Below are 27,306 nucleotides of genomic sequence, written 5' to 3' on the forward strand. Positions count from 1 at the left end.
CTCATTCCAGCTTCACAAAGGATGCACTGTCCATCTACTGAATAGGCTTCCTCTGTGTGAGCCAAGAGGAAGGTTTAGAAGGGTAAGGAATAAAGAAGGTGTTCTAAGTTTACCATAATAATGGCCATGTGCCTGCAAATGGAGTGATCATTTAAAAAAGGAGGAACCGGACTTCAGAGAGCCAGAAAAAAGAGCTGGGTGGCTGACAAGGAGGGAGTGCAAGGATGGCAGCAACCAGGGCCCTGCCTGCTGGATTTGGGGAACTCGAGGTGCTGGCTGTAGGAACAGTGCTGCTGGTGGAAGGTGAGCCAAGCAAGACCTTGGGTGGAGCAAGGACCCAGTGGTTCCCAGAACCCAGACCACAACTGTGGAGTGGGCAGAAGACAGGGTACCATACCATCTTGGCTGCCTCTCCTCTGTGTCTGGATGCAGTGGTCTTCTCACGACAGCCCCAGTAGGGTGTAGTATGCTGTGTAAGAGTCGGGAGAGAGAAGGCAAGCAGGGGTCAAAGACAGAGACACTTGAACAGGAGCTATCTGCTCAGGAGGTAAGTGAGACAGGCCTAGGCTTTTCATATCCCCCAAGCAAAAAGAAAATATAATCCACTCCCTAGAAATTTTGCTAAGAATCTGGCATAAGACCAGGAAGGCCATCAGAAGTCTTCGGAGGCAGACAGCTGAGCCACCTGCTCTCTATGGGACTTTGTCTGGTTATTTCAGCTCTCTGACCACCCCCTCCCCCAGAGCCTAGTCATTATATATGGGTGTCTGCAGAGCTTAAATGGGATCATTAGTATACAATCACTGCCTGATAGACATACAAGGAATTTGAGTTCACTATGCCCCTGCCACCCCTGCCTAAACCTGCCACTACTTCCACAAAGTCTATTTCTACAATAAAAGGCACTTCTTCGACGGCAGCTACTTAGGCCCGAGGGATACTGGTCTCAAATTTGTCTCTCCAAGATGTTCCATGAGAACGGAAATAGTCATTCTGAAGACAGGCTTACAGGGTACAGTCTTCTTCCTTCATACCAGACCCAGAAAAGTAACCTGATCAATCTTTCACATAGTGACAACTGGCACTGGGAAAGAGTGACAGCCACTGGGACTGTCCTGCAGATCTTAGACACCATCAAGCGTACCCCAGTTTCAGGCAACCCTTAAAACTCAGACTGCTTCCTGGTCTTCTAATATGCTGTGAAATTTTACTGTACATCTCTACACCTGCTGTTCTTTCTTTCTGGGATTCTTTTCCATGCACTGACCTCCACTATCTTTTTTTAAAAATATATTTTATTAATTTATTCATATTACATCTCAATTCTTATCCCATCCCTATTTCCTCTCATTCCTCCCTCCCTCCCATTTTCTCCTTACTCCTCTCCCCTATGATTGTGACTGAGGGGGACCTCCTCCCCCTGTATATGCTCATAGGGTATCAAGTCTCTTCTTGGTAGGCTGCTATCCTTCCTCTGAGTGCCACCAGGCCTCCCCATCCAGGGGACATTGACCTCCACTATCTTAAAGGAAAGATCTTTCCCGCTCCATCCTTTCCCCTTTTCTAGTGAGGGCAGAAGGTAACAGAGGCCGTAACCCAGGGCCTCCTGCAAGCTAGGTAAGTTCTCTCCCACTAAGTTTTATCCTTAACCCCATTTTTACATTTTAGTCTTGCGGTGGGTTATGCGGGCTGACTTTAGACTTGTAGCCCTCCTGCCTCGGCTTCTTGAGTAACTTGCCCACCAGTCCCAACTCTTGCTCTTCAGTTCAGAAGCAAGAAGCTAAGGTTAAGAACGTTCAGAGAACAGCAGAGGAGTGGCGCCTTCGAGAGAACCCCTCTTGCAGTTTCACCTTGCCTAGTGACCTGGGTCACTCTCAGCTCTAAGTTGGATCCTCTTCTCCATCCCTGACGTGGCCCCACAGTTCTTGAAGAAAGTACTTTAAAATCGGAAAGACTTGAGACTGTCCCTAGCTCTGCTACTTCCTAACTGCATTGCACTCCGTATATGCTAGCTAGCATCTCTGAGCCACAGAGAGAAGACTGAGTGAAAGGATCCATGCAAAGTGCCCTTCAGGGTGCCTGGCACCTGCTTATTCAGCACTTATCAGTGACTGATTGTCATAGCATGCACCACGCTGGGCTGTATGGTCTTCTTGTACATCTTCCTGTTAGACTGTCAGCGGGTAATGAACAAGGAGAATCACAGATTTTAGTATCTGAGGGTCATCCCACTAGAGCAGCATTTGGAAAGCTGTGCTGAGAGGTCATGTGGTAGAATCTGGTAGGTTACTGCAACTCCATCAACCCCAGACCCTGCTTCTGACACCCACATGGGTCTCACCAGCCTTGATACCAGCCAACTGCCCTTCCTTTCAGCGCTCTCTGGCCTCAGCCTCAATGGCCTGACCATCTTCTCTTTCTGCAAGACTCCAGATCTGAGGACTCCCAGCAACCTGCTGATACTGAGCCTGGCCCTGGCAGACACTGGGATCAGCCTGAATGCTCTTGTCGCAGCTGTATCCAGCCTCCTCCGGTACCAGCTCCTTCCCTTTCCACGGGCTCTGGGAGCTTGCCTAGGGCTTCACCTTGAGGTCACGGGCAAGCACAGCACAACCTTTCTTTCTACCTACTGAAAACCATCCCAAGGTTAGAGGTTAGCCAGGCTAAAATACATTTAACTGAACTTTCTGAGTATTGCTAAAGAAATAGCCAGTGTCTGGAATGCAGGGGTTGCTCAGACTTGACCATAGAGACAGTGGGCTGGAGGGATTCAGAGCCTGAGCCCTGTATTCAGGTAGTCTACCCTTAAGTATTTGCTCCATTATTTCCAGTCCCAGGATACTTCGGTCAATTACATATTACAACCTAATTCATAATGTGTTGTTTAATGTATTGATTTAATTATTTACAAATAGCTTGAACTGATACTGTCTAGCAAACCCTAAGAAAGTACTTGTTAAAGCAAACAGAATTTTGACCAGAATCTAACACCGCATGTGCACACCAGGGTCTTGTCGTTTTGCCTGCTAAGCATCTTTGGGGCTTGAATCAGTGGTCATTCCTCCTCTCAATGAACCAGCACTTCTTTCTGAGAATCCAGAGATTTGGGTGTTTCTCCTCTAACTTTGCCTTCCTCTGTGTGCCACCCTAGATAAGTAATTCTTTCTCTTGGCCTCAGTTTCCCCACCTGAGATGCAGACATATAATCATTCACAAAGACCCTCTGGCACATTGGTGGTTCAGAAAACTCACTGAGCCTAAGGAGCCTGTATCCATCAGATGAACCTCTTTATCTCACTGACTTAAACTCCAAGACGACAGTTTCTTTGTGGGAGGACAGTGATAATAAAGTCCTCCTTGCAGGAGCAGGGCTAATTAATATCCAGGAACCTTCCAGGTTTTCCTGGGCCGGTGTGGGGGGTGGAAAGGATGGAGGGAAGGCTCACTGTGTCCATTGTTTCCCACAGGCGCTGGCCGTATGGTTCAGAGGGCTGCCAGGCTCATGGTTTCCAGGGATTTGCAACGGCGCTGGCCAGCATCTGTGGCAGTGCAGCCATTGCCTGGGGTCGCTACCACCACTATTGCACCCGTATGTTTCTGCCTCCCTCATCCCTTTGAACCTTGGTTTTCTTCTTTGCAAGATTATTAGGAAAAAATGATCAGAGATTCATTTTGAAAATCAAATGACATCATGGGTATAGAAAATATCCTGACAGTCAGGTACAGTTGGAGGGCAGAAGGAGGGAAAGTGCATGCGCGAGCACCCATGGCAGAGCTATTAGATTTAGTTGTCAGTGTGCCTCCTGCCCTGTGGTTGCTTGCCAGTTTTTAGTGGTTTTATTTTGTTTTAAAGCAGGGTCTCATGTATCCCAAGGTGGCCTCAGACATCATGCTGGGATCACTGGTGTGGCCTTCTATGACTGAACTATACAGTGCTAGGGATCAACCTGGTGGTTTAAGCAAGACAGTTGACCATGTACTAAGTGAGCTAGATCCCTAACCCTTGCTTGTTATTTTTTCCCCAACAAATGAGTTACTTTAAACAGTTTTTAAACTTTTATTTCAGTTTTATGGTTTTTGTTTTATTTTGTTAGGCTGTTTGTTTTGGTTTGGTTTGGTTTTTGGTTTGTTTGTTTGTTTGTTTTGGGGGTTGTTTTTGGTTTTTGGTTTTTGTTTTTGTTTTTTTGTTGTTGTTGTTTGTTTTGTTGGTTTTTTGTTTGGTTGGTTTGGTTTTTGGTTGATTTTTTTTTTTTTTAGGTTAGGTTTGTTTGGTTAGGTTTTTTGGCTTGGGTTTTTGTTTTGTTTTGTTTTTTAATGACAGAGGCTCATGCAGTCCAGGCTGGTCTTGCCCTCTGTATATAGGTCCTTTTTGTGTCCACCTCCCAAGCTGTAGGTATTACAAATGTGCATCACTGTGCCCTTCCCAATTTCCTTTAGAACTTAGTTTAGGGTCTGGTAATATAGCTCAATTGGTTGGGTCCTTGCTTACCATTTATGAGGGCTTGGATCTGCCCTCATCGTCACATGAACCAGGCATGGTGGTGCATGTCTATAATGCCAGCACTGGGTGGGGGGCAGAGGCAGGAAGATTAGGAGCTCAAGGTCATGTTTAGCTACTTAGGGAACTCAAGGCCAACCTTGAAATACATGGGATCAAGAAAATTTATTATGTTTCACTTCTTATTCTAACTGATATCTGTGAAATCACACGTGTAATGTATTTAAATTTCAATGCACATGAAAACACACATTGTTATCACCACCAGAGAGAGGCACATAAACATTCAACTGACCTACACAGAAAACCTTCAGTGTGCAGCTGAACGGAGCCATAGAGAAAGTAACCAACTTGCCTGTGTCACACAGTAAGGAGGGTTGAGGCGGGCACTGATGATAGCTAGGATGTCTCCAGAGGTCAGAGGTCATTTTTGAGAAGGTTCCCCTCTCGACTGAGTCCCAAGTCTTGTGCAGTGAACTTTACCAGCAGGAAGGCTCCTGTTGGGTCCATGACCCTGATAGCCTAACACTCAGGCATTAGCAGCCTCTCTCCAGGTGAAAGGCTGTCTTGCTCTTATGCCTCTCCCATCAATGTGGCCTTGGAGACACCTCTTTCACTACTTCCATCCTAAAACCTGTCCCAAATATCCACAGGGTCATCTCAACACACACACACACACACACACACACACACACACACACACACACACACGCATGCACCACATGCACCACATCCCCAAACACATACAGAGAGGGAGGGAGGGAGAGGAGAGAGAGAGAGAGAGAGAGAGAGAGAGAGAGAGAGAGAGAGAGAGAGAGGGACAGGAGCAGGGAGAGAGAGGTGTATCTTCTCTGATAGCCACATACATCTCTACAATTAGCCTGCAGTCCCACCAAGCCTTCACATCAAATCTCTTTCTGCCATGGAGAGTGGCTGGGAGAAAGCATGAAGATGGAGATGAGAGAGGAGGAAGGAGGGAGGAAGGCAGGAGGAAGGCGGGAGGAAGGCAGGAGGAAGGCAGGAGGAAGGCAGGAGGAAGGCGGGAGGAAGGCGGGAGGAAGGCGGGAGGAAGGTGGCCTCCTCTGTTCCTTTACTGGGTGGCAGTGCACATTCCATCTTGGAAATGTTTTTCATGCAAAAACGCATCTGTCACAGGCGAGCTAAGCAGTACATTAATGCTCTCTGTTGAAGCAAAGGCCTCAGTGAGCCTGGGCCGCTACTAGAGCTAAACATCAAAGCGTAGATGGTTTAAACACTAGAATGTTTTCTGTCGAGTCTGAGATCAGTGTGCCAAAACGGTCTGGTTTTGGTGCGGTCCTCTTCACAGCCGTTCACCAAGCTGTATCTTCAGATGGAAGAAAACAAGGTCTTCTCCTATAAGAATATGAGAGTTGGGGACCACACTGCCATCTAGGGGAACACACACTAATTTCACCCAGGAACTCCCCAGTCTTGATTTATGATCTCCCAAAGTCCTACCTTCAAATGCCATCGCACTGGAAATTATAGCTTCAGCACCTGAATTTGAGGACACAAACCCATCTTTAGCAGGGAAGCACATTCAAGAAAATTCCATCTGAGGTGTTATCAAGAGAGCTTGGGTGTGAGAGAGGTTGTAATCCTGCTCTTCTTTGCTGGTTCAAGCCTATCTGGGGCCCTGTCCTCTGCCTTAACGTCAAAGGAGATCAATAAATAATTCACAGATAGATAAAGACTCTGGGACAGACATGCTGAGGCCACATCAGTCAATGGGGTCTCAGAGGACAGAGAGAACAGGACAACGGGTTAGTCAGGCTGGACCACACCCTAAGAGGCTGTCCATACAATAGCTTCTGCCAGCAACACTGAAAGAGAACCCAAGTCCCTGAGGCTTTCTAGAACATCCTGGAAGCAGACACCCTGCCTCTCAGCAAGCACCCCACCTCTACCTGAACTACTACATGTGCCTTAACCTTAACTTGGCTTTGGGAGACAAACCTGTCTTTTGTTTTCACTCCTTCCCTCCTGCTCCTTTCTCTTCTCTGAAGATGTTGTAGGATGTATGAGGAAACCATCACTACCTACCCATGATCTCTTTTGTTCATGGTGCTCAAAGTCAGAGAGCTTCATGCTCACTATGAAGAAAAGCAAGGCTCAAAGATGCTCCTGGCTTTTCTGAGGCACCATGCTATTAACACTGGCCTAGGGGTTTGAGGACACTCTGTAGCTACAAAATCCATTCTTTCACAAGGGGTCAAGTTATCTCTTTATAACCCATCCTTCCTCTATCTCATGCAGGGAGACAGTTGGCATGGGACACGGCCATCCCTCTGATGCTGTTTGTGTGGTTGTCATCTGCCTTCTGGGCGTCCTTGCCGCTCATGGGCTGGGGCCACTATGACTATGAGCCAGTGGGGACATGCTGCACACTGGACTATTCTAGAGGTGACAGGTGAGATGGAACTTGTAGCTATGAGGCTCTCTTCCATAGGGATCTTGACTGTAAGCTTCTATGAGAAGAATATTCCAGCTGTGAACTGCACTGGAGCTATGTCAACATTTGAGGACATCTGAACTCCTTAGCCATGACAATCACTTACAGACTGTCACCGAGACCAGGCAGGCAGTATAGATATTACAAAAAATCCAATTCAGATTCAAGTATCCAATGGAACATTATACAGTGGGTCATTTGCCTATATCAGTCATAACTATTATGAAGCGCCACTACTCTTTGGCTCTCTTCAGCACAAGGACTTGTCTTGGCTCAGAATTCATTGATTTGGGGAGTCACCCATGCCCTTAGATCAACAGACCCAAAGCATGCAAGGGCTTTGCCTTGGTGAGGACCTCCCAGCTTGGAGATAAATTCTACATGTTCTTTGAGCGTTTACTGTGGGGTGATCCCTGACAAGGCAGGACTGAACATATGCAGTCTCCCCAGCCATGGACTATTCTACTACTGCACCATCTGTGTAGCTCTGGGAGAAAAGAGATTGGAAATTTCACCAGGCATCATTTTGGGGACTGGTCACATGGCTTCTAGCACCATGCCTCCAGCCTCTCTCACTTCTTGTTTCCAGTGCAGTCACATTGTGCTCATGTTTTGCTGACAGTGCCGACTCATGAAGCATTGGTCCCTGATAATAGGTTTCTCAGGGGAAGCTGACCTCTGCTCTTGGATGGCCCCAGTGTTCTGCAGCACACCACCTACAAGGGTCCTCGGAGAGCCCTTTCTCCTACTTTTCCTTAGTGAACAACAAAAATGTATCGCTTGAGTATCCTGCCCTTCATGAAGCCAGGATCTTCCTTCTGGTGACCCCTACTTGTTTCTGCCATCCTCCTGTCTCCTCAAGGCCTAAACTGAGACCCCAGGTTCTTTTTGGGCCTTTTAATGAGTTTTTCCATTGTATATATTTTGAGACACAATCTCACACTCCATCCTGGAATACACTGTTTATCCAGGTTGGCAGTATGTTTGTGGTAATCCTCCTGCCTTGGCCTCCCAGATGTAAGCCACCATACCTAGCACTTTCATTGACTTCTTTTTTTAAAAAATATATTTATTATGTATATAACATTCTGCCTGTATGTGTGCCTTCCCACAAGAATAGGGCACTAGATCTTATTATAGATAGTTTGGAGCCACCATGTGGTTGCTGGGAATTGAACTCAGGACCTCTAGAAGAGCAGAAAGTGCTCTTAACTCCTCAGCCATTTTTCCAGCCCCCTTCATTGACTTCTTAAGTGATATAGTATCCAGTCTCTTTGCCATTAAGGGGTTATTTTTCAAGTCCTTACACCACACAAGAGGTTTCCTTTTAGCCCAGTGATTCCTCCAGGATTTAGTGAACATGCTTTTCAAATTGAAGAATCCCATCTTCAACTCCTGGCTAACAAATAACACAGCAAGGCTGAGCATTTGAGCTTGAAGAAATTAATTCAGCCGGGCACATGCTTGTAACCCCAGCACTAGGAGAGGCAGAGACAGGCAGATCTCTGTGAGTTTGAGGCCAACCTGATCTACAAACTAAGTTCAGGACAGCCAAGGCTGTCTTAAAAACAAACAAACGAATGAAAGAAAGAAAAAGAAAAGGAATCCGTTCTTCATCTCAGCTCCTGGCTCCCAAAGGCAAACGTCAGAAAGACCTAAGGCCCCTGAGTGCTGAGGAGAGCTCAGCTGGGTACCGGAGCAGCGACAGTCTGAGTGCTCGTCTAAGATGCGATGACAAGTCACACTGCCCAGGACAGGTGCTGGTGGGCCTGCGCTGTTGGTACCCTGGAGTTGACCCCTGTTTTTCTACCCCCTTGTCTGTAGAAACTTCATCAGTTTCCTCTTCACCATGGCCTTTTTCAACTTCCTTGTACCCCTCTGCATCACACTCATTTCCTACCGGCTCATGGAAGAGAAACTGTCCAGGAGTGGTCACCTCCAGGTAAGGAGCCAGCTCTACAGCAGCAGGCATCTCTTGATCCTTTCAGATTCTGGAAACATGCTGAGGACGGCAGAAGTCAGCGTTTTTTGGTGTTTGTAGCAATCATGAGAAAAATCAGCTTGCATAGAGAATGTGCTGTTTGGGCTAGAAAATACCTTCCCTTTGCTCGGATTTCCAAGGCTTAGGGAGCACGGGCCAAAATAGGACAGATTAACCCAGACCCCGGAGCCCTGAGACCCAGGCTTCGACAGTACATCATCCACGCTGTTACACTCCAGTCATCCTAGGGATTTGAGGCTTGCCACTAAATTGCAGGGCTCTTCAAATGTTGCTTTTTAAATTGCTTTAAGGTGTTTAATTTAATCACAGTCACAGGCTATTACCCACAATATAAAACTACACCTGCAAGCACATTTGCCCAAGAAAAAAATGGTGCTTTAAAGTAAGACCTTCTGGCCATTTCAGAATTTCTATATGAAAATCTCTTAACAGAGATTTTCATTTAGCCTTGCTACCTAAAAAAATTAACAGATGAGTCATAACAAGCAACAAATGATGTTTTTTATGAAAGCAAATATTGACATTATAGCTATTATAATTTCTGTAATACTCCCAACCTCCCTGACTTCTGGCTCTAATAGGCCCCTGGTGTTTTGTTTGTTTGTTTGTTTGTTTGTTTGTTTGTTTTTCAAGACAGGGTTTCTCTGGGTAGCCTTGGCTGTCCTGGATTCACTTTGTAGACCAGGCTGGCCTCCAACTCACATCCATCTGCCTGCCTCTGCCTCCCTAGTGCTGGGATTAAAGGTGTGCACCACCATACCTGGTTTCCTTGCTGTATCTTTACCTCATCTTTGTGAATCTTTTCTAACAAATGAAAACTTTTTGACTCCCATGTCACAGACTGAGTTGAGGCAGAGGGAAGGTAGCTAGATGACTCAGCAAATACCACACAGAGATGGATCCAAACGCAGATCTAGGACTCTTCAACAAAGGGCTCAATTTTAGTGCATAAAAATTCTTTTTATTGCCAGGTGTGGTGGCACACACCTTTAATCCCAGCACTCAGGAGGCAGAGGCAGGTGGACCACTGTGAGTTCAAGGCCAGCCTGGTCTACAAAGCAGGTCCAGGACAGCCAAGGCTAACACAGAGAGACCTTGTCTCAAAAAACAAAACAAAACAAAAACAAAAAACAAAATCTTTTTATTAAGACAATCTGTCACTTAAATTTGTTACCATAAATTAGATAATAACATTATAAATGACTTTCATCTGTGGATCTAGCTTAAAGATCGAGGCCCGCACAAGAACAAGAATTCTGGGTCCTAGCTTAGAGACTAGAGAATTACCTCCTGTATTCCCTTCCACATTGTCCTCCTCAACATTAAAAACCATTTTTATTAATTCTTTGAGAATTTCATACAATGTATTTTTGTCATATTCAATCTCTACTCTTTCCCAGAACTCCTCTCAGGCCTACCCCTATTTCCTCAGTTTCCAGCCTCATGTCCTCCTAAAAAAAAAAAAAAAGGAATCCACCAACCCCAGTTTATGCTGCCCATATATCCATATATGCGGGAGCATCCCCTGGAGCATGGTCAGCCAACCTGAGGCCACGCCCTTGAATGTTGTCATGTGTGCACAGCTTCTCAGTTAGAGGTGGAGCTCATGAACCTCTTCCCACTCAATGCTAGATGTTGGTTGGCCTGGTCTTGTGCAGATAACCGCAGCTTCTGTGAATCTGTGAGTGTGGAAGTCATGTCCTGTCCAAAAGACACTGTTACTCCCTTCTTCCCTGGCCCCCGGATCTAACAGTCTGTGCTCTATGGTTTGTTGGCTGGATTACGGTACCAGGCATGCATTTCTTCCTGTGCAACTGGGCCTTAAATCCAACCAGAAAGTGAATGGTTACCCCTATAACTTTTGTGCCATTATTACACCCATGGGTATATCCTGCGATGCCAGAAATTATTGTAATTCACAGAGTTCACAGATAGGTAAGACTGTTAACGACTTTTGCACCAGCTGTCTATATAACAATTCCCAGTACTATGAAAGCCAGCCAGCATAGAACAGTGTCTTAGTCAATACCAACTTGATATCCTTGTGTGCTGTACTAAAGTGACTTCAGAAATAGGGTCTTGCTATCAAGTTCTTAGGGCGACCAAGAACAATGTCAATATCCTATATTGTTTGGGAGACTCTCCATGACACCTATAACCAACTACTTAAAGAAAGTACCTCATATCTGGAACTGGGCTTTTCATTTGGCAATCTATGGCATCTGGGAGGAGCATAAATCCTCTAGGATAGTTAACTCCAGTGGATGAGGTTCATGAAATAGTACATTCCCATTTGGCTTGTTCAAACTACCCCCTCCCCCCTACACTCACAAACCTCTCCCCACTTGTCTCCCCAACCATTTTCTTCCCTTTCCCTTCCCATCACTGGTGTTCTGTTATAGTCCTTCATTACATCTTTCTCTCCCCCCCCCCCACCAACATCCTTTTCTAGTTTCTTAGATTCAATGGATACTCCATACTCAACACACAAATATAAACATTTGATGTTAAGATCCACATATGAGTGAGGATATGGGATTCTTGTCTTTCTAGGTCTGGGTCTCACTCAGTATGCTTCCCAGTTTCACTCATTTACCTATAGATTTCATGACTTCTTCTTTCTTTGCAGCCAAATAAAATTTCATTATCTATTATTATCCAGCTTTCTTATCCACTTATCAGTTGATAGACTTCTATACTGTTTCCATGTCCTAGCAATTGGGACTAGTACAGTTATGAACATAGATGAGCATGTATCTCTGTAGTATGAAACAGTCCTTGGGGATCTGCCCAGAAACAATACTATTGGGTCGTATCATAGATAAATTTCCTGAGGAGCAAACATACTGATTTCATAGTGGCTGCATCAATTTGCACTTCATCAACAATACATGTCATCCCAACTTTTAAAAAACTTATTGAAAGGTAAAAGCAGGATGACCTCTGAGTTTAAGGCCATCCTGGTTTACAACAGTGCACACACATGGAGAGCCAACAACTTGACAGAGTCAGTTCTCTCCTTCCACCATGTAGGTCCCAGGGTTTGGAGTTAGGTTGTTAGGTTTGAAGGTAAGCATTTATCTACTTGGCCGTGTCACTGACTCTCCCCACCCCAACTTATATCGGCACTCATGACGTCTTCACATTTATTGGGGATTACATCCGTCAGAAGACCACCACCATGATTTTCTTTCAGGCTGATTTTGAATCATCAGCTCTGCTTGCATCAGGATTGGTCATTATCCACAGGCCCAAAGACCTGAGCAAAGACAGGAAGCTTCTGGAGGTGACACTGTCTACCACTGAGGTGCTAGTTTCCTCCTACCTTCAGCCTCTCCCTGGAAGGCCCTCCTCCATCAGTCTTAAGTACATATTTTTCTCCAGAAGGGGGAAAGTTCACAAAGAAAAAAAAAATGTTTCCTGGTTCACTTGTGAAGAGCTGTGGGGGAGGGGCTCATGTTCCTGTGGAGACCAGAAGTCCATGCTTATTGTCTTTCTCTGTCACTCTCTAGTTTTTGAGAGGGAGTCTCTCCCTGAACCTGAAGCTTGCTGCTTGGGTAACTGGGTAACCAGTGAGCTCCACGTACGTTTCTTCTTGCCTTCTCCTCCCAGTGCTGCATTAATAGGCTGGGTTAGAAGACTCAGCTCTTCACGTGGCTGCTGGAGATTCTAATTTGTTCCTCATGCTTGTGCAGCGTGACATTTATCCACTGAGCCATGTTACCAGGACCACTGGTCAACACATTTTAAAAATCCAACTCTGAAGGATATATGTCCCCGTGCAATTAAGTCTCCTTCGTTAAAGTGACATGCCAATGAGACATTTTGCATCAAAATCCTGGTATCTTGAAGTATGTGGAGAGTAAAACCATTTTAAAAATTCATCCTGGAATTAGATATCAAGTTGCTAGTGTTCTTGTGGCTTTAGCATCCACAACCTTCCCTGCTGGACCACTCCCTGGTTATATCTGATGTGGTGAAACATTTTGATCTCAGACAGGGTGATCTCACCAAGTGGCTGCAGCTACTGATAATGAGTTCATTCTAAGGCTGAGGACAGATCATCCATGGGTACCCCAAGACCTGGAAGGAAGCTTGTTATCCACCCTACTCCAGGTGACTCAGGTTTATCAGACCATTTTATAGACAAGGAAACTGAGGTCAGGTAAACTTAAACAACAGGCATAAGGTTGTATAGCTTTTCAAAGCAAAGAACTCATGTGATGCCAAGATCTTCTGCTGGTTCAAACCCTACCAAGGGCCTGGTCTATGCTGGGACTCCTGTCTCCACATGGATATGGCCACCTGGATTGAATGTATGCTTCTTCTGATGTTTTCTCCCTAGGTGAACACCACTCTGCCAGGCAGGATGCTGCTGCTGGGCTGGGGCCCCTATGCACTCCTGTACCTATATGCAGCCATCGCAGATGTGAGCTTCATCTCTCCCAAGCTACGGATGGTACAGACTCTTCCAAAGCCCAAAGAATATGCGCATCTTCACATCTGTCTCTTTGTATCACTATTTTCTGACTCTCTGCTGACACACTACCTTATTCTTGCTTTCTTCCTCCTCTCCTATTCTTTCTTTAAATATCTATAAAGTGCAGAAAATATTTTTGTTCTACACACAGCCCATCCCATACTGGGCCATACTGACATGACAGGGACAGCTAGACATAGCCTGACCATGTGCTCTGAGACCAGGGGCTGAAATTGATACCCAGCTTAGTAACAGGTATGTTGGGCTTGGGTAGGATGTGGTAGAGGGTTCTATGACATTTTATGAACCATGAAAACCTATCAGGTAAGGCTCAGAGGCTGAAGAATCAATTCAAGGACAGATGATTGTCCTTGCAGCAGTTGCAAGGTGGAAGAGCATAGAGTCATGAAGTGGGAGTGGGAGAGAAGTAGAAGCTTCAAAGCATCTTTCATGGACTTTTCCACCCCAACAGGTGCCTGCCCTCATTGCCAAAACCATGCCCACGATCAATGCCATCAACTATGCCTTGCACAGCGAGATGGTCTGTAGAGGAATCTGGCCATGCCTCTCTCCTCAGAAGAGCAAGCAGGACCGAACCCAGTGAGACTCTTCAAAGGGCTGATCATCATCAAGCCTACCTCTGCAAGCCTGGGATAAGTAAGCCAGCAGATCAGGAAGAAGCTATAGCATGTGTCCCAACAGTGCTAGTAGCCATGCCAGACACTCATCCACCAGTCCCAGGAGCCCTATTGAGTATAACATTAGGTTGGACCCAAGTATTCAGATGCTGCGTTCAATGGAAGGAGTGCTGGTCATAGACCTCTACCCATAGTCTAAGGCACCCTGAAAAGTAACTCTCTGATCTCAGCTATGTAAAGGCTAAAGTAAAGATGATAGTGTGGACTAGCAATGGTATGGTTGAACAGGCTAATATGTACTCACCACACACACAAAATGTTCACTGAAACAGCTACTGATGAGCCTTGACTATGTCCTACATGACCTCAACCTTACAATAAAAGAAGGCAAAGCTCTGGGATTTGTTTTTGGAAGCTCATCTGAAGCTGTCATCTTTCAAATAGCACGTACTACATTGTAATGGCATCAGTGCCTTATTCTGCCCCTTGCTCCATGTCCCTTATTGTGAGATGAGGTGACAGTAAAGATGATTTGACCATACAGATTGGACCACAACACTCACATTAGGCACTCCCCTGAGTCAGCCACCAGCACGAGCATTCAAAATGAGCCCTTGGTTACATGAGATTTGGATTAAAGATTGCTTTGAAACAGTTTGGAATTCATTGCCAGCGTATAAAAATTAAAGCAATTACTTAACATTCTAAATATCAGAGGACGTGAACCCACAACTCTGTCTTCTTCTCCACAGGGACAGTTGACAAAGCTCAGGGTGACTGTGCCCTTTGCCAAGAACACATATGGTCCTAGTCATGTGTTTTCTTCAGAGCCCAGGTGCCTCTAGGTTGGTGTCACTAATGGAGAGTCCCCTAGTCACCTTTAGACATACACCAGCACCTTAAATAGAGTCAGCAATTTAGGATCATGATATAATGGGTGCATAGGCCTGTGTGAGACCTATATGTCCTAGAGGAAAGTAGAGATGACCAACAGGGTAATGGAGCTCATACTGGAAGTCTAATAGTGGAAGGAGCAGAGGGCTCAGGCATTGTGAGAGACAGAAAGCACATCCTATGAAGCCTGAATAGAGAGCATCCTGGGGGTGGGGGTTGGGTGGTCATGAGAACAACTTGTAGACTTGGGTCTGCTTCCTGGTTCTCCAGATGCAGAAAATCAGGTTGTATATACAAACCCAGATGAAGCTTGCATAATACAGATTCCTGTTTAGTTATTTTGCAGAACCAAGTAAGGTAGAGGAGAATAGGAGGCAGCCTTTACACAACACTCCTTTTCTTTCTTTCTTTTTTCTTTTTTCTTTTTCTTTTTCTTTTTTTTTTTTTTTCTTTTTTTTTGGTTTTTCGAGACCGGGTTTGTCTGTGTAACAGCTCTAGCTGTCCTGGAACTCTCTCTGTAGACCAGGCTGGCTGCAAACTCACAAAGATCCTCCTGCCTATGCCTCCCAAGTTCTGGGATTAGGGGCGTGCACCACCACCAGCACCAGCTGCACCCCTTTTCTAGATTATGCTCTGAGCCAAGTGCTGTGTAGACAGGATGATACCTGGCCACACTCCAGGGTCCACATAAGATGCTTGGCCTAGGCTTTGGATAGAGAGTGAAACAAGAAAGTCTTTGTGTCTAAGCAGGCTTGCACATTGGTGGAGCAGGTGACCAGGAAAGTGGTGAGGTCCAGGCCTAAGATACCAACCTGCCCCCAGTTAATTCCCTGAGTAATTTTGTTGGGGACCTGTCCTCTCTTTTGCCACTATAGACACTGAGCTAAGGAAGGATGAGGGAACACTGTGACAATTAGGGGGAAGACCCTTCTGAAAGAGAGAAAGGGTTGAAGACAAGAAGAGCCAGAAGAAAAATAACAAGAGTGAGTGGTGTCAGCCCTATCCAAGTGTCTGGATTCTCACGAGATGGAAAATAGGCCAAAGGGGTCAGCATCCTTGTCCGTTCTCAGAGGAGAGATGGGAGGAAGGCAGGCTGGCCAGCCTGACCTGTGGTTTCCTGAAGGAAGAGGACTATGCCCAGGAATCTTCCTGCTGACCCAGGCTGAGGAGGTGACAGGGAGGAGGCTAAATTAGTGCCTTGTGAAAATACCAAAATCCAACCCAAAGCCACACCCTTCAGAGTCCCCAATCTACTCCCATTCTCAAAACCCCATGGCAGAACTTAGTGTGTCTTGTCATCTTTGGATCTTGAGTCCATGCAGACAGGGATTCCCCTCTGCCCTACTTCCCATCCGTGTCTAATACCTCTACCTTGCCCTCCTATAGAGTAACTCAGCTGTCTCTGGGTCAAGAGAAACTAAGGAAGGATGTGGCTGGATAATGCTTGGGACCCACCTTACAGTAGGCCTTTGGCATAGGCCCTAAGCCTGGATAGAAATCAAAGGTCTGCCCATTGCCAGCCCTTGACTCAGCTTCACAGAAGTTAGATGACAGCTCCCAAATAGCTAGAGCCTCCTCGGGCTCCTACTTTCCCATGGCCTTGGAGCACCACTGAGTTCCTACACTGAGTCTTCACCACTCTTAGGATCAGCAAAGCATACTCAAAGAGAAAGGTTATCTGTAGTGACAATTATGGAGTTTTTGCTTCTTAAAAAAAAAAAAAAAAACACAGAAGCCGGGCAGTGGTGGTGCATGGCTTTAATCTCAACACTCAGGAGGCAGAGGCAGGCAGATCTCTGTGTGTTTGAGGCTAGCCTGGTCTACAAAGAGAGTTCCAGGACATCCAGGGCAACACAGAGAAACCCTGTCTCGAAAAACTAAATAAATGAATAAATGAATAAAACAACAACAACAACAAAAACCCAAACAAAAACCCAAAACCCCAAAAACATACACAAAGAGGTATTACAAGAATATATTTTCATTTTAATTTCAGGTGTGGGGATATGGGGCTGCTTTACAAGGCCGTGATTACCCAGCTGCAGATAGTTTCTGTGTTTGTGTGACATTTCGAATTCTGGGGACTTTTTAGAGGGTATATAAACGCTAGGGCCTCAAGAGGTTGGGGGTTGTTGGTTGGTTGTTGGTCATAGTTTGTTAAGCAACCATGCATGAAGACTAAACAACAACCAGAAGAAATTAGATAGCCAGACAGCAATGATCAAATTTGCCCCAAGAATTGACGCCCCTAATTGGCAGGAAGCAGTCTAACATTAACATCTCCCTCTTTCTAACTCCTGACTTTATCCAGAGATCTCTTTCCTTTCCTCTCCATCCATTTTTCTCTGTATCTAGTGTTGGGGGCCGTGAAAGGGTGGGAAAAAAAGAGTGGAGAAGGGTGAAAGAAAGAAAACCACCACAGAAAGTAGCAAATGCCAGCTACAGTTACCTGCCTGTCTAGAATGCTCATTTCCTGGCTGGTAGCCTGGAAAAGAGTCTCTCTCCACCTCTCTCCCTCAAGTGCCTGTGAAGCACTTGGTAGTCCTTTCTTGGGGCACATAGATCTCTTCCTTACACACTCCCATATGCCTTTAATGTCACCTAACAGTACAGCGTCTTGTCCCCCCTCCCCCAAACACAACACATTTGGAAAGGCACATCAGCAAGGTCCCTTGGCTCATGCTACCCATCCACTGGCTTTACCAAGCTCTGTGAAAGTGTTTTGCACCTTCAGAAAACAGAAGCCTCATCACAGCAAGGAGACTGAGGGCAAAGAAAGAAGCCTCACAGCCTCAGAAGTTGGGGGATGGGCGGGGGTGTGGAGTGAGGACCAGAGACCTTGTGCTGAAGTCTCAGCTATAGAACCCAAGGAAGGACCCAAGGACCCAAGGACCCAAGGACCCAAGGACCCAAGGACCTAAGGACCCAAGGACCCAAGGACCCAAGGACCATAACATGAAGAACTATGTCCATGCTGGTTTCCCAGGGAGACTGCTTCAATTGCCCTTCCAGTACCATTGGCCTCAGCGTACTTTGTTCCACTAAAAGGCAATGCTGACCCACAGACCTCTGGAAGGGACTCAGAAAAGCTCACTGGGATGCAGGCTGACCGCAGGAACCAGGTAAGCTCCAGGTACCAGAACATCACTGCGAGCAGCACTTCCTTCTTTGTATGCCAGAGTCCACTTGTCGCTTGTAACTCTGTCTCTGTCTTTACCTCTTGTTCATCTCTTCTCACACACACACACACACACACACACACACACACACAGTGCATGGTGGCATAAGCTTGTGCCAGGGTCCCTTCCCATCACCTCAGGATGATGGCTGTTGTGTGCTGCCATGGCATTTGCAAGTGAAAAATGAGGACATACAATGGCTCCGAAGTCAACATAGAAATTATTAAACAATGACATCTACATATGGGCAATTAGACAGAACAGTAGTAGGGCTTGTAAAGACAATGCCAGAGTTTCACTCAGAATCTTTCTAAGTCCTTACCACAAAACTGAACAATTTTTCTCTTTCCATATCAAGTTAGCATATACTCTGAGATTCACAGCCAATACTGTTCAACTGTGTATTTGAATGAAATTGGAATGCATTTCCAATTTCAGCCCCCATTCTCGATTTAAAAAGAAAATTCCAAAGTTTAGAGAAACTCAGTGCCAGCATGATTTTGGACTACCCTTAAGAGGTAGTCCAGGAAGGGGGAAAGGCTCCATATGTGCATGACCAGCCTCTGTGTCTGCTGCACTCTTGGCCGAGGGGACAGAGAACCCTCTTTGCCTCTGTTTTCTGTCTTCTTGGTCTCAGTGGATTCTGAAACAGCCAGAAGGTTCTGAGACTACAATACGCCTCTTCCTCTACCAAAATGTTTGATGTGGGCTCAGTTACCTTCTCCTAACGTCAAAACAATATCAAAACCAAACCACAAAACCTCCAAAACCCTGGATGGAAAGTCTCCAAGGAAGTGATGCCTGATGCCACAAAATGGTCCCCTTATAAGAAGAGGCAGTGCAGAGCCTGGCCTCTGCTTACTTGTCCCCTCTCGTGCATGCAACATGGAAAGACCATGTGAGCACACAAAGAAAGGCTGCCGTCTGCACCCCCAGAGCACAGGCCTCACTAGACCCCAACTCTCGCAGGAACTTGACTTCAGATTTTGGGGCTCACAACCCGTGGAAGAGGCATATGTGTGCTGAATGAGTCCCATGCCTCTGGGGTGCCTCTAGCAAACAAGCAATTTTTTTTTATCAAAGCTCATTTAAAACAGATTAATAGAAGAGGGGAACAAGAGCCATGGAATGTCCAGGGCTACTCATACAGAATTCCAGCTTGAATGATATCATTTTAATTTAAAATGTGTGAGCTGGGCATGGTGCCACACACTGACATGTATGTATGTATGCATGCATGTATGTATGTATGTATGTATGTGTAATGTATATGTATATGTCATTATTTAAGTGCTTTACCTACAAAACAAATCTAAGTCTAGTAGAAGCATATCCCCAGCCATCTTATCTTGCTGGGAAACACTGCTCCTCCTGCCTTGCCCAAGAGTTGTGCGTTATAGTCACATGTAAACCAGCAAACTGTCTTCAGAGTCACAGACCACAAAGCTTCCCTGGAACAATTGTTCAGGGGAGAAAAGGGGCCGTGCATCCAAATGATTAACAAAAGCAATAAATATCAATTAAATACATTCATGTTTCTTCTTAAAGGTAAAAGAGATACTAAAAATTTCCATACATATATTTATTTATAATTCAGTAACAAGGAAGTTAGCCTAATTTTTACACACACACACACACACACACACACACACACACCTTGAGGCAAGGTCATGTGTTGCCCAGATTTTGAACTCTTGTTGCAGCTAAGGATGACCTTGAAGTTCTGATCCTCTTGCTACCACACCCAGTTTATGTGCTGTCAGGGATCAAATCCAGGGATTTAGGCTCCCTAGGTAAAGACTACCCTCAGCTCTCAGATACATTGTTGTTGTGTGAAATCGAGAGGTCTCTTTCCGTTTTCCCAGTTAGAAAGCATCTTGGTCAGTTTGTTCAAATATAAACTCACTCTCCCTCCGTGCACAAATGCCTGAGTCCTGTCTTTTGAGCCAATAAGAGAGGAAAGAAAACAAAGTTCTAATATGCAGGAATGCGCCCTGGGTAGATGAAGGTGTGAAGTGCCTCACTACTGCCACAAGGTGGCAGTGCTCTCTCGATGATGACTTAATCTTGAGCCACATGCCTGTAAACGCTTTCTCTGACATCTCTTTTTTTCTGATGCCGGGATACTTTTCATTGGATGATCTTAAGATCCCATTTCTTTCCTTGAAAGAGACAGAATTATATGTACTTTGACTGGAGGTGTTGCAGACAGCCCCTGCCCCGCAAGTCCCCTTTTCTCTGCCTACAAAGTCATCACAGAAAGTCTAGTTAGGTGTAAAATTCCAAAATCCTTCCACACAGGGCAGGAGTGTGGCTAGGCCACTCAGGGTCTGGACTTCTCTAGCTTTGCAATCCCATGTGACAGGTGGTTGATGGCCATAGCTCCGAATGCTGAGATTACATGTGAGCACACAATGTGAGCTACCGAATGCTGGGGCTGTAGAGTACTTCGGGTAAGTTCCCGGAGAAGCAGATTGTGCACATGCGCACAGCATGCCATTTATTAAGGGTGAACAATGTGTCCGAAGAAACAAGAGCTGGGAAACTTCTGGATGAGAACCAAAGGCACAGCCCTTGAACCACTCCCACCCTCACCCCCCACCCCCCACCCCTGTCAGGCGCCTTCACTGGTTGCTTCTTTCACAAGCTGTTCCTTGGCCCCAACACCACACACCTGTTCTTCTCTCTGCCCATCAGGCCCGCTTAACAATGGCCTCCGCTGTCTCCGTGGGCTGTATCCTTGGCTCAGCTGCTCTTCCCCTGGCAGCTGTTGGGCATCAGTGACAGCTTCGCCCTTCTAGGTAGACAGCAGTGCAGCAGCTTGGAAAGCGCTAGATTCCAGGGCCGGGAAGACATGGGCAAGAACCCAAGCTTTTCCACTCAGTCAATGCGACAGTCTCTGCTTGGCCAAACATTTAGTCAGGCACTCCAGGCTTCCCCTAGGCCCCTCTGTAAAACCTCTTACGACACCCAATTTCAGATAATTGGTTTATCGAGAATTCTCCCATCCTTAATATTTAATGATTGCGTGGGTTACCCTTCACCACTCCCGGATGATGTGTGACCCGGTCCTGGTCTAGGTCTATGATACAGCTTAGGTCTTGGATGCCCCCTAAAAATTCACATGGTTAAGGGTGGCTTGGAAGTTTGTGTTGATATTAGGGGGTAGGTGGGAAAGTTTAGGGGACAGTTGAACCCTCACCTTTTTTTTTTTTTCCTTTCACTGCCCATAAGGTAACAGCTTTACTCCACCATATGCTCCTTGGAATCATGGCTATCTGGCATGACAGCTGTCTGGCATGATGCTTTCGGGCATAAGCCTCAACACACCCACCCCATGGGCTAAAACCTCCAGAACTCTCCCTGGCAAACCTTTCCCATTATAAGTTGGCTGCCTTGGGTGTTGTTATGGTAACAGACAGCTGGCTAGCATACTCATCTTAGCCAGCCTTAGCCCCTCCCCTTGGTGCTTCTCTTGGTCCCTTTCCCCCCACTGACCATCTCCTTCACTGTAAACCCCCAGCTACCTGTGCAGCTTTGCGTTGACTCCATCCCTTCCTCCACTGCATCCCTTGGCCCTGGTACCTACTCCTAAAGTTTTCCTAGCCATACTTTAAGAGGGGTTACAGAATAATTTCCCTTTAACAAATGTAGGGTGAAGTTTGAGAGGCTATGTGCTGTATACACAAAACTGTACTCCTACAAGCAGTATAATTTCACAGTGCTGGGGGTTGGAGAGATGGCTCAGTGGTTAAGAGCACTGGCTGCTCTTCCAGAGGTCATGAGTTCAATTCCCAGCAACCACACGGGGGCTCACCACCACCTATAATGGGATTTGATGCCCTCTTCTGGGCCTGCAGGTGTACATGCAGACAGAACACTGTATATATAATAATATATATATATATATATATATATATATATTTTTTTTTTTTTTTTTTTAAATTCACAGTGCCTGGGCCACCGTGAGTACTAGCTTTTCTGCAGCCAGACCTTCTCTGATGACTCATCCTGCCTTCTGGGCTGGACAAGAAAAGAGTGCACAGCAGAGTTCCAACAAATGAGTGACAAAGGCATGCGACACCCATCATCCCGTCTACAAACTCATCTAACTCCCACAGATCCTCAGAGTTTAATTCTCCCCCTTGTCTGCACATTTGAATTTCTTGGGGCCTGGAGACTCAAAAGGCAGCCCCTAGATTAGTCACACTCATGGGGGGTGGGGGGGAGAGACAGAGACGCAGACTCTTTGGCTCACCCACATCTATCTCCTAAGTCTGATTTCATTTTAATCATCACAGTCAAGGGAGTTTTGTGTATGCTTTAAAGCCTGGGAGGCTGCTGGGTAGTGAGTAGTGGGTGAGGGAAGCACAGATACTGAGCAAAAAAATCAGAATTTCCACATGCATGCTACATGTGCTTGAGGCCATGAGAGAACAAAGGATTGCACATAGGTTTTTAAAGGGACCCATACACTAAGATGAAGAAAATTTGGCTTGGGGCAAGACAAATACATTAGCCTTGTCAAGTACCTGTATCCAGTAAGCACTGAGAAACACTGAGAAATGAAGGGAGTATCCTAGGTTGGCTCATATACATCACAGAGTGTCCTGTAGGTGTGGGACAGAGTGCAAACTTCCAGCCACTAGAACAGTCTCTCTCTGACAGATCAGAGGTCAGGCTGAGAATGACATCATGATAAGAGGACAACTGCTGAGATTGTAGAAACCAAATAAGGCGATGAGTGAGGATCTCAGGGGCCAGGTAAGCTGAAGGAAATTAAAACGAAAAATATCTTTCATGTATTTTATTTCAGTCACCCCTAAAGCAGACAAACAAACAGGGAGAGGACCCAGAGAAAAGAGGGCACAGGCAGTGGTGAAACAATAACTCGGTTCACATCAGAGCCTGAGTATGAAACTCACTCTCTTGGGCAGATATCTATGGCCAGATATCTTGCAGATGAGATGACCACAAACAAGAACAAACTATGTCTCAAGTCTCTATGTGCTGAGATATCAATTTCAGGTACTCCAGGAGGCAGTTAGCAGGGAGGTGGCAGGTGAGGTGGCAGGAACCTTGGACTCCCAGTCAGAACAGATACTTACATGGCTATTCCCTCTCTGGCTTAGAGAAAGTCAGCAAATTTTTCTGAGATGTGGTTTTAGCTATCTAATAATGAGTTGGATTTGGTCAGTTGTTTCGAAATATCAGAAAGGAATTGTTTTTGAGAGGTTCAAACTTAGTTTCTGTTATCAAAATACAGCACAAGGTAAGCCTCCTCTCCCTGCCCCTCATCATGGAGGCTCTCAGGACCTCTCTGGGATCCTGACAAAAGGCTAGGATTCCCTTCCATGCCCCTCTTCTGGTGCCACAGAGGCTCACAAAAACCACACCACAGTCCTTAGCTGACCAGTACCAAAATGAAGGCAGTACGAAGGCAGCAGGCGTTCTCTGTCCAGAGCTCACCAGAGCAGGAGCCACAGAGACAATGTGCCTTGGCTGGTTTGCTGCCTGAGTGCCAGGGAAGGTCACTGTGGAAACTCACACACATCTGAGAAGCCACAGACTATGGTCTTCAGTTGCTGTTGGTGGGTACGTCTTCCGCTCAAGTTTAACAGGAAGGTCTTCCCCCAAGTTAGGAAAGGCAGGAGGAGCAAGCACACAAGTATGAAGCATCAGGATCTGATGTGCTGTTATGGTTTTCTATGCATCCACCCACCTAGTCCTTTGGATGAACGTGGATCTCAATGCCACGATGTTAAGTCTTCTCCTGTACTACATGCAGGAGAAGACTGAGTGGTTATGAAAACGGCCTTAAGATCATCTGTTAAGATGTCACACTGCTGAGACAGAACTCCTCAGAACCATCTCCATACCAATGCAAAATATTTCTCAAGGATTCCCTAAGTTTAGGAGGAGATAAATTTCCTGGCATTGCAGACAACACACATCATTTTGTTTGTTTGTTTGTTTCATCTGATTCTTTCATCCTTCATTGGAGTTTTAATCCCTTATTTCTTCAACAACAGCCTGGTACTTACCAACCACTGTTGTTTTAAATGAAAATCCCAAATCGTTCTATTATACCAATACTCAAGATCCAGATGCCACTAGCTCAGAAAGTCAGAGGAAGCGCCCAGCTTAACTTCCTACTCAGCTCACGTGCCAGTAGAGAAGGCCCAAAAGGCTCATTAGCTCAGTTTACAGCCCAAGAGGAAAAGACCAAAAAACCCAAACCCTTGCTAGCTCAAGGCCCAAGAAGCCAAAGACCAAGGAGCAGAGAAGCTCAAGAGACTAGAGAGCTAAGAGCCAAAGAGCCAAAAGCTAAAATCCCAAGAGTAAAGCCTGTTATGCCTAAAATTTCGAGAGACTCCCTGAACAGACCACCCAAGAGCCGAGTCCAAATGCAATGACAAGGAAGTCTTTAATGCAGATTCGAACCCGGGTCACCTTCCAATGCACTGACACAGTAGAGGCAGGGAAGCAGCCCCGAGTCTCAATTGAGAGGGTTTTTTTTAAAAAAATAGGTTTTAGACAAAGAAATGGGTTTTACAGTATATGATGTATATGATTGGATGACATTTGGGCAGAAAAGCTGCAAGCAGGGAGTAACAAGTGTTTCATGGTTGGATAATAGGTGTAGGGGCAAGCTGGTCTATAAAAAAGATTGGTTGAACCAGTCATGGGGCGTTAGCAACTTTGCCCTGTTTTCTCCTAATTGGTTGTTGCTATGTGCCAGACCACCTGCTAGTCAGCTTGACCAGCAGAGAGTATATTTGAACTTTCCCAAGGTGAACTGATTGCGTTGCTAGGGAATATTTTTCTGTTTAGACTAGTTTGTGATTTTTCTGGAATCTGGATTCAGCCCTTGGCTAGGTTTAACACAAAATGGAGTTTCTTTTTCAAAATGGAGTTTGTCTGGTCCTTTGAAGCCCAAGAGCTAAATTCACCAAACACTAAAGACTTCTTCTGACTCTACATGATGTCTTAAATAACCCTCAACTCAAAGTCCCTCCTACTTTTTAATCCCTGTCAGCTGGCTTCTTGCTCTGTTTTTTGACCTAGGGTTAGCTTTTAAAGTTCTGTGGTTTAAAGATGTGTGGTAGGGCTCAATCACACCAAACAAAAGACAGGTTTTTACAGTTCACAGTCTCAGAGATCACAATGGGATCCTGCAATAAACCATGTTGTTTTGTTCTAGAAGGGAGGAATAAGATGGTGAAAACTCATAACTTAGCAGGGGAAGAAGGTAAGGCATACTCTGCCACTGGCTGCAAGTGCTGTAACAGGAGATAGTTCAAACTAACATGAGATTAACACAGGTGAAAGAGTAATGGCTGTTTTATAAAATCAGTGAGAATGTTGGCTTCTAAAGAAAGCTTAACAAAGCCAGGTGTGCTAGCGCACGCCTTCATTCCCAGCACTTGGGAGGCTGTAGCAGGTGGATCGCTGTGAGTTCGAGGCCAGTCTGGTCTACAAAAGTGAGTCCAGGACAGCCAGGACTGTTACACAGATAAACCCTGTCTCTAAAAAAAAACTTTTTAAAAAATAATTAAAAAAAAAAAAAAAAAAGAAAGGTTAACAATATCAAAGGGTTAGGAGTGCAGCTTACTTTGTAGAACACTTGTGTAGCATGTACGAAGTCCTGGGCTCAATCTCAAGCACCACATAGATGGAACACGGTGGCACACAACTATAATCTCAGGGCTTGGGGGTGGAGCCAGAAGCACTGGAAGTTCAGGATCATCCTTGGATCCTCATAACCATGAGACTGGATGCAGTAGCATATGTCTGTGATGCCAGCATTCCTGTAGCAAGATGGAGAGATGGAAAGCAGAGATAGGAGAATCCCCAGAATTCCGTGGGCCAGCTAGCTTGGTGCATACAACAGCAACAACCAATAAGAGCCTTTACTAAAATAAAATGGAAGACCAGGACCAGCACCCAAGATTGGTTTCTAAGTTCCAGATGTGTAGTTACCACATACATATCTCACACACACACACACACACACCACATGCAAATATGCATACACGTTCACACACACACAAATTTTATATGATATATATATATATATATATATATATAACTATCAATCAAGATACCTGTGTTTAACAATATTATTCTTCAAAAAACAAAAAAGCATCATTCTTTGCTTCCTGAGTGTGGATGCAACATGACCAGCCACCTCAATATTCCTTCCACTGTGACTTCCTAAACCATAAGAGCTTGTAACTACTCAAATGGCAAACAAGGAAAAACTCTCTTCATCTCTTAAAAAAATAAAAGAGAAAGTAGGACATTCCTAATTTAGAAACAAAGAACAGTGAAACACCAATAAATTAGAGAATTAGCTGTCATCAGATGATTCCTACAAAGAACATGAAAGGTTTTCTCTGGAAGCAACAAGAAAACAGTACACAGACCTGGACCCCACTGAAACCAAGAGAATAGGCATCAAAACTAGGCTTCATCTGCCAACAAAATGCCACAGACCAAGTGCTAAAGCAACAACAATGCAGTCCACCCATAATTCTGGAAGCTTTACGGTTTCGGCCATGTTCCCAGTTAGCTTGGTTGGTTTTTGTTGATATCTCTGTCTCAGTTATGGTTTTATTTCTGTGAAGAGACAGTATGACCTCAGCAGCTCTTATAAAGGAAAACATTTAATTGGGGCTGGCTTATGGTTCAGCGATTTAGTCCATCATGGTCATGTCCGAAAGAATAGTGGCATACAGGCAGACAGTGCTGAAAGGGAAGCTGGGAGTTCTACATCTCAGAGCAGGAAGAACCTTCACACTGACTGGGGCTTGTGCTCCTGAGACCTCAAAGCTTGCTGCCTAGAGATATACCTCCTCCACCAACAAAGCCATGCCTACTCCGAGGAGGCCACACTTCCTAACAGTGCCACTCCCTATGACTAAGCATTCAAAAACATGAATCTCTTGGGGGGGGGGGATTCCTATTCAAACCACCACAGCCTTTATTCTTGGCAATAACAAAAAGGGAATTCTCTCCCAGCGCCCCACCCCCCATTTTCTTATAATGATAGCACAAATGTAGGCTTCAAAGCCTGATCCCATTTAACTTTAATTGCCTCGTGTAAGTTTTTCCTTCAATTATAATTACATTGAGGGTT

The 27,306-nt window shown here is 45.4% G+C and overlaps 1 protein-coding gene across 2 annotated transcripts; it reads left to right on the top strand.

Moving 5' to 3' along the window:
- Window positions 1-224: 224 nt before the first annotated feature.
- On the top strand, window positions 225-14,057 carry RGR (retinal G protein coupled receptor; the record flags this gene model as incomplete). 2 transcript variants are annotated; one of them, XM_084795687.1, is made up of 7 exons in its annotated part: window positions 225-303; window positions 2,377-2,533; window positions 3,441-3,589; window positions 6,776-6,929; window positions 8,796-8,913; window positions 13,319-13,432; window positions 13,926-14,057. In XM_084795687.1, the coding sequence occupies 7 exons, from the start codon at window positions 225-227 to the stop codon at window positions 14,055-14,057; spliced, it is 903 nt and encodes a 300-aa protein (XP_084651813.1). The 2 variants fall into 2 exon arrangements, with proteins under 2 accessions (XP_084651813.1, XP_084651814.1); XM_084795688.1 differs by having other exon boundaries at window positions 3,468-3,589.
- Window positions 14,058-27,306: the final 13,249 nt, after the last annotated feature.

Source organism: Acomys minous (genome assembly GCF_964271855.1).
Source record: "Acomys minous genome assembly, chromosome: 9".
Taxonomy (NCBI): domain Eukaryota; kingdom Metazoa; phylum Chordata; class Mammalia; order Rodentia; family Muridae; genus Acomys; species Acomys minous.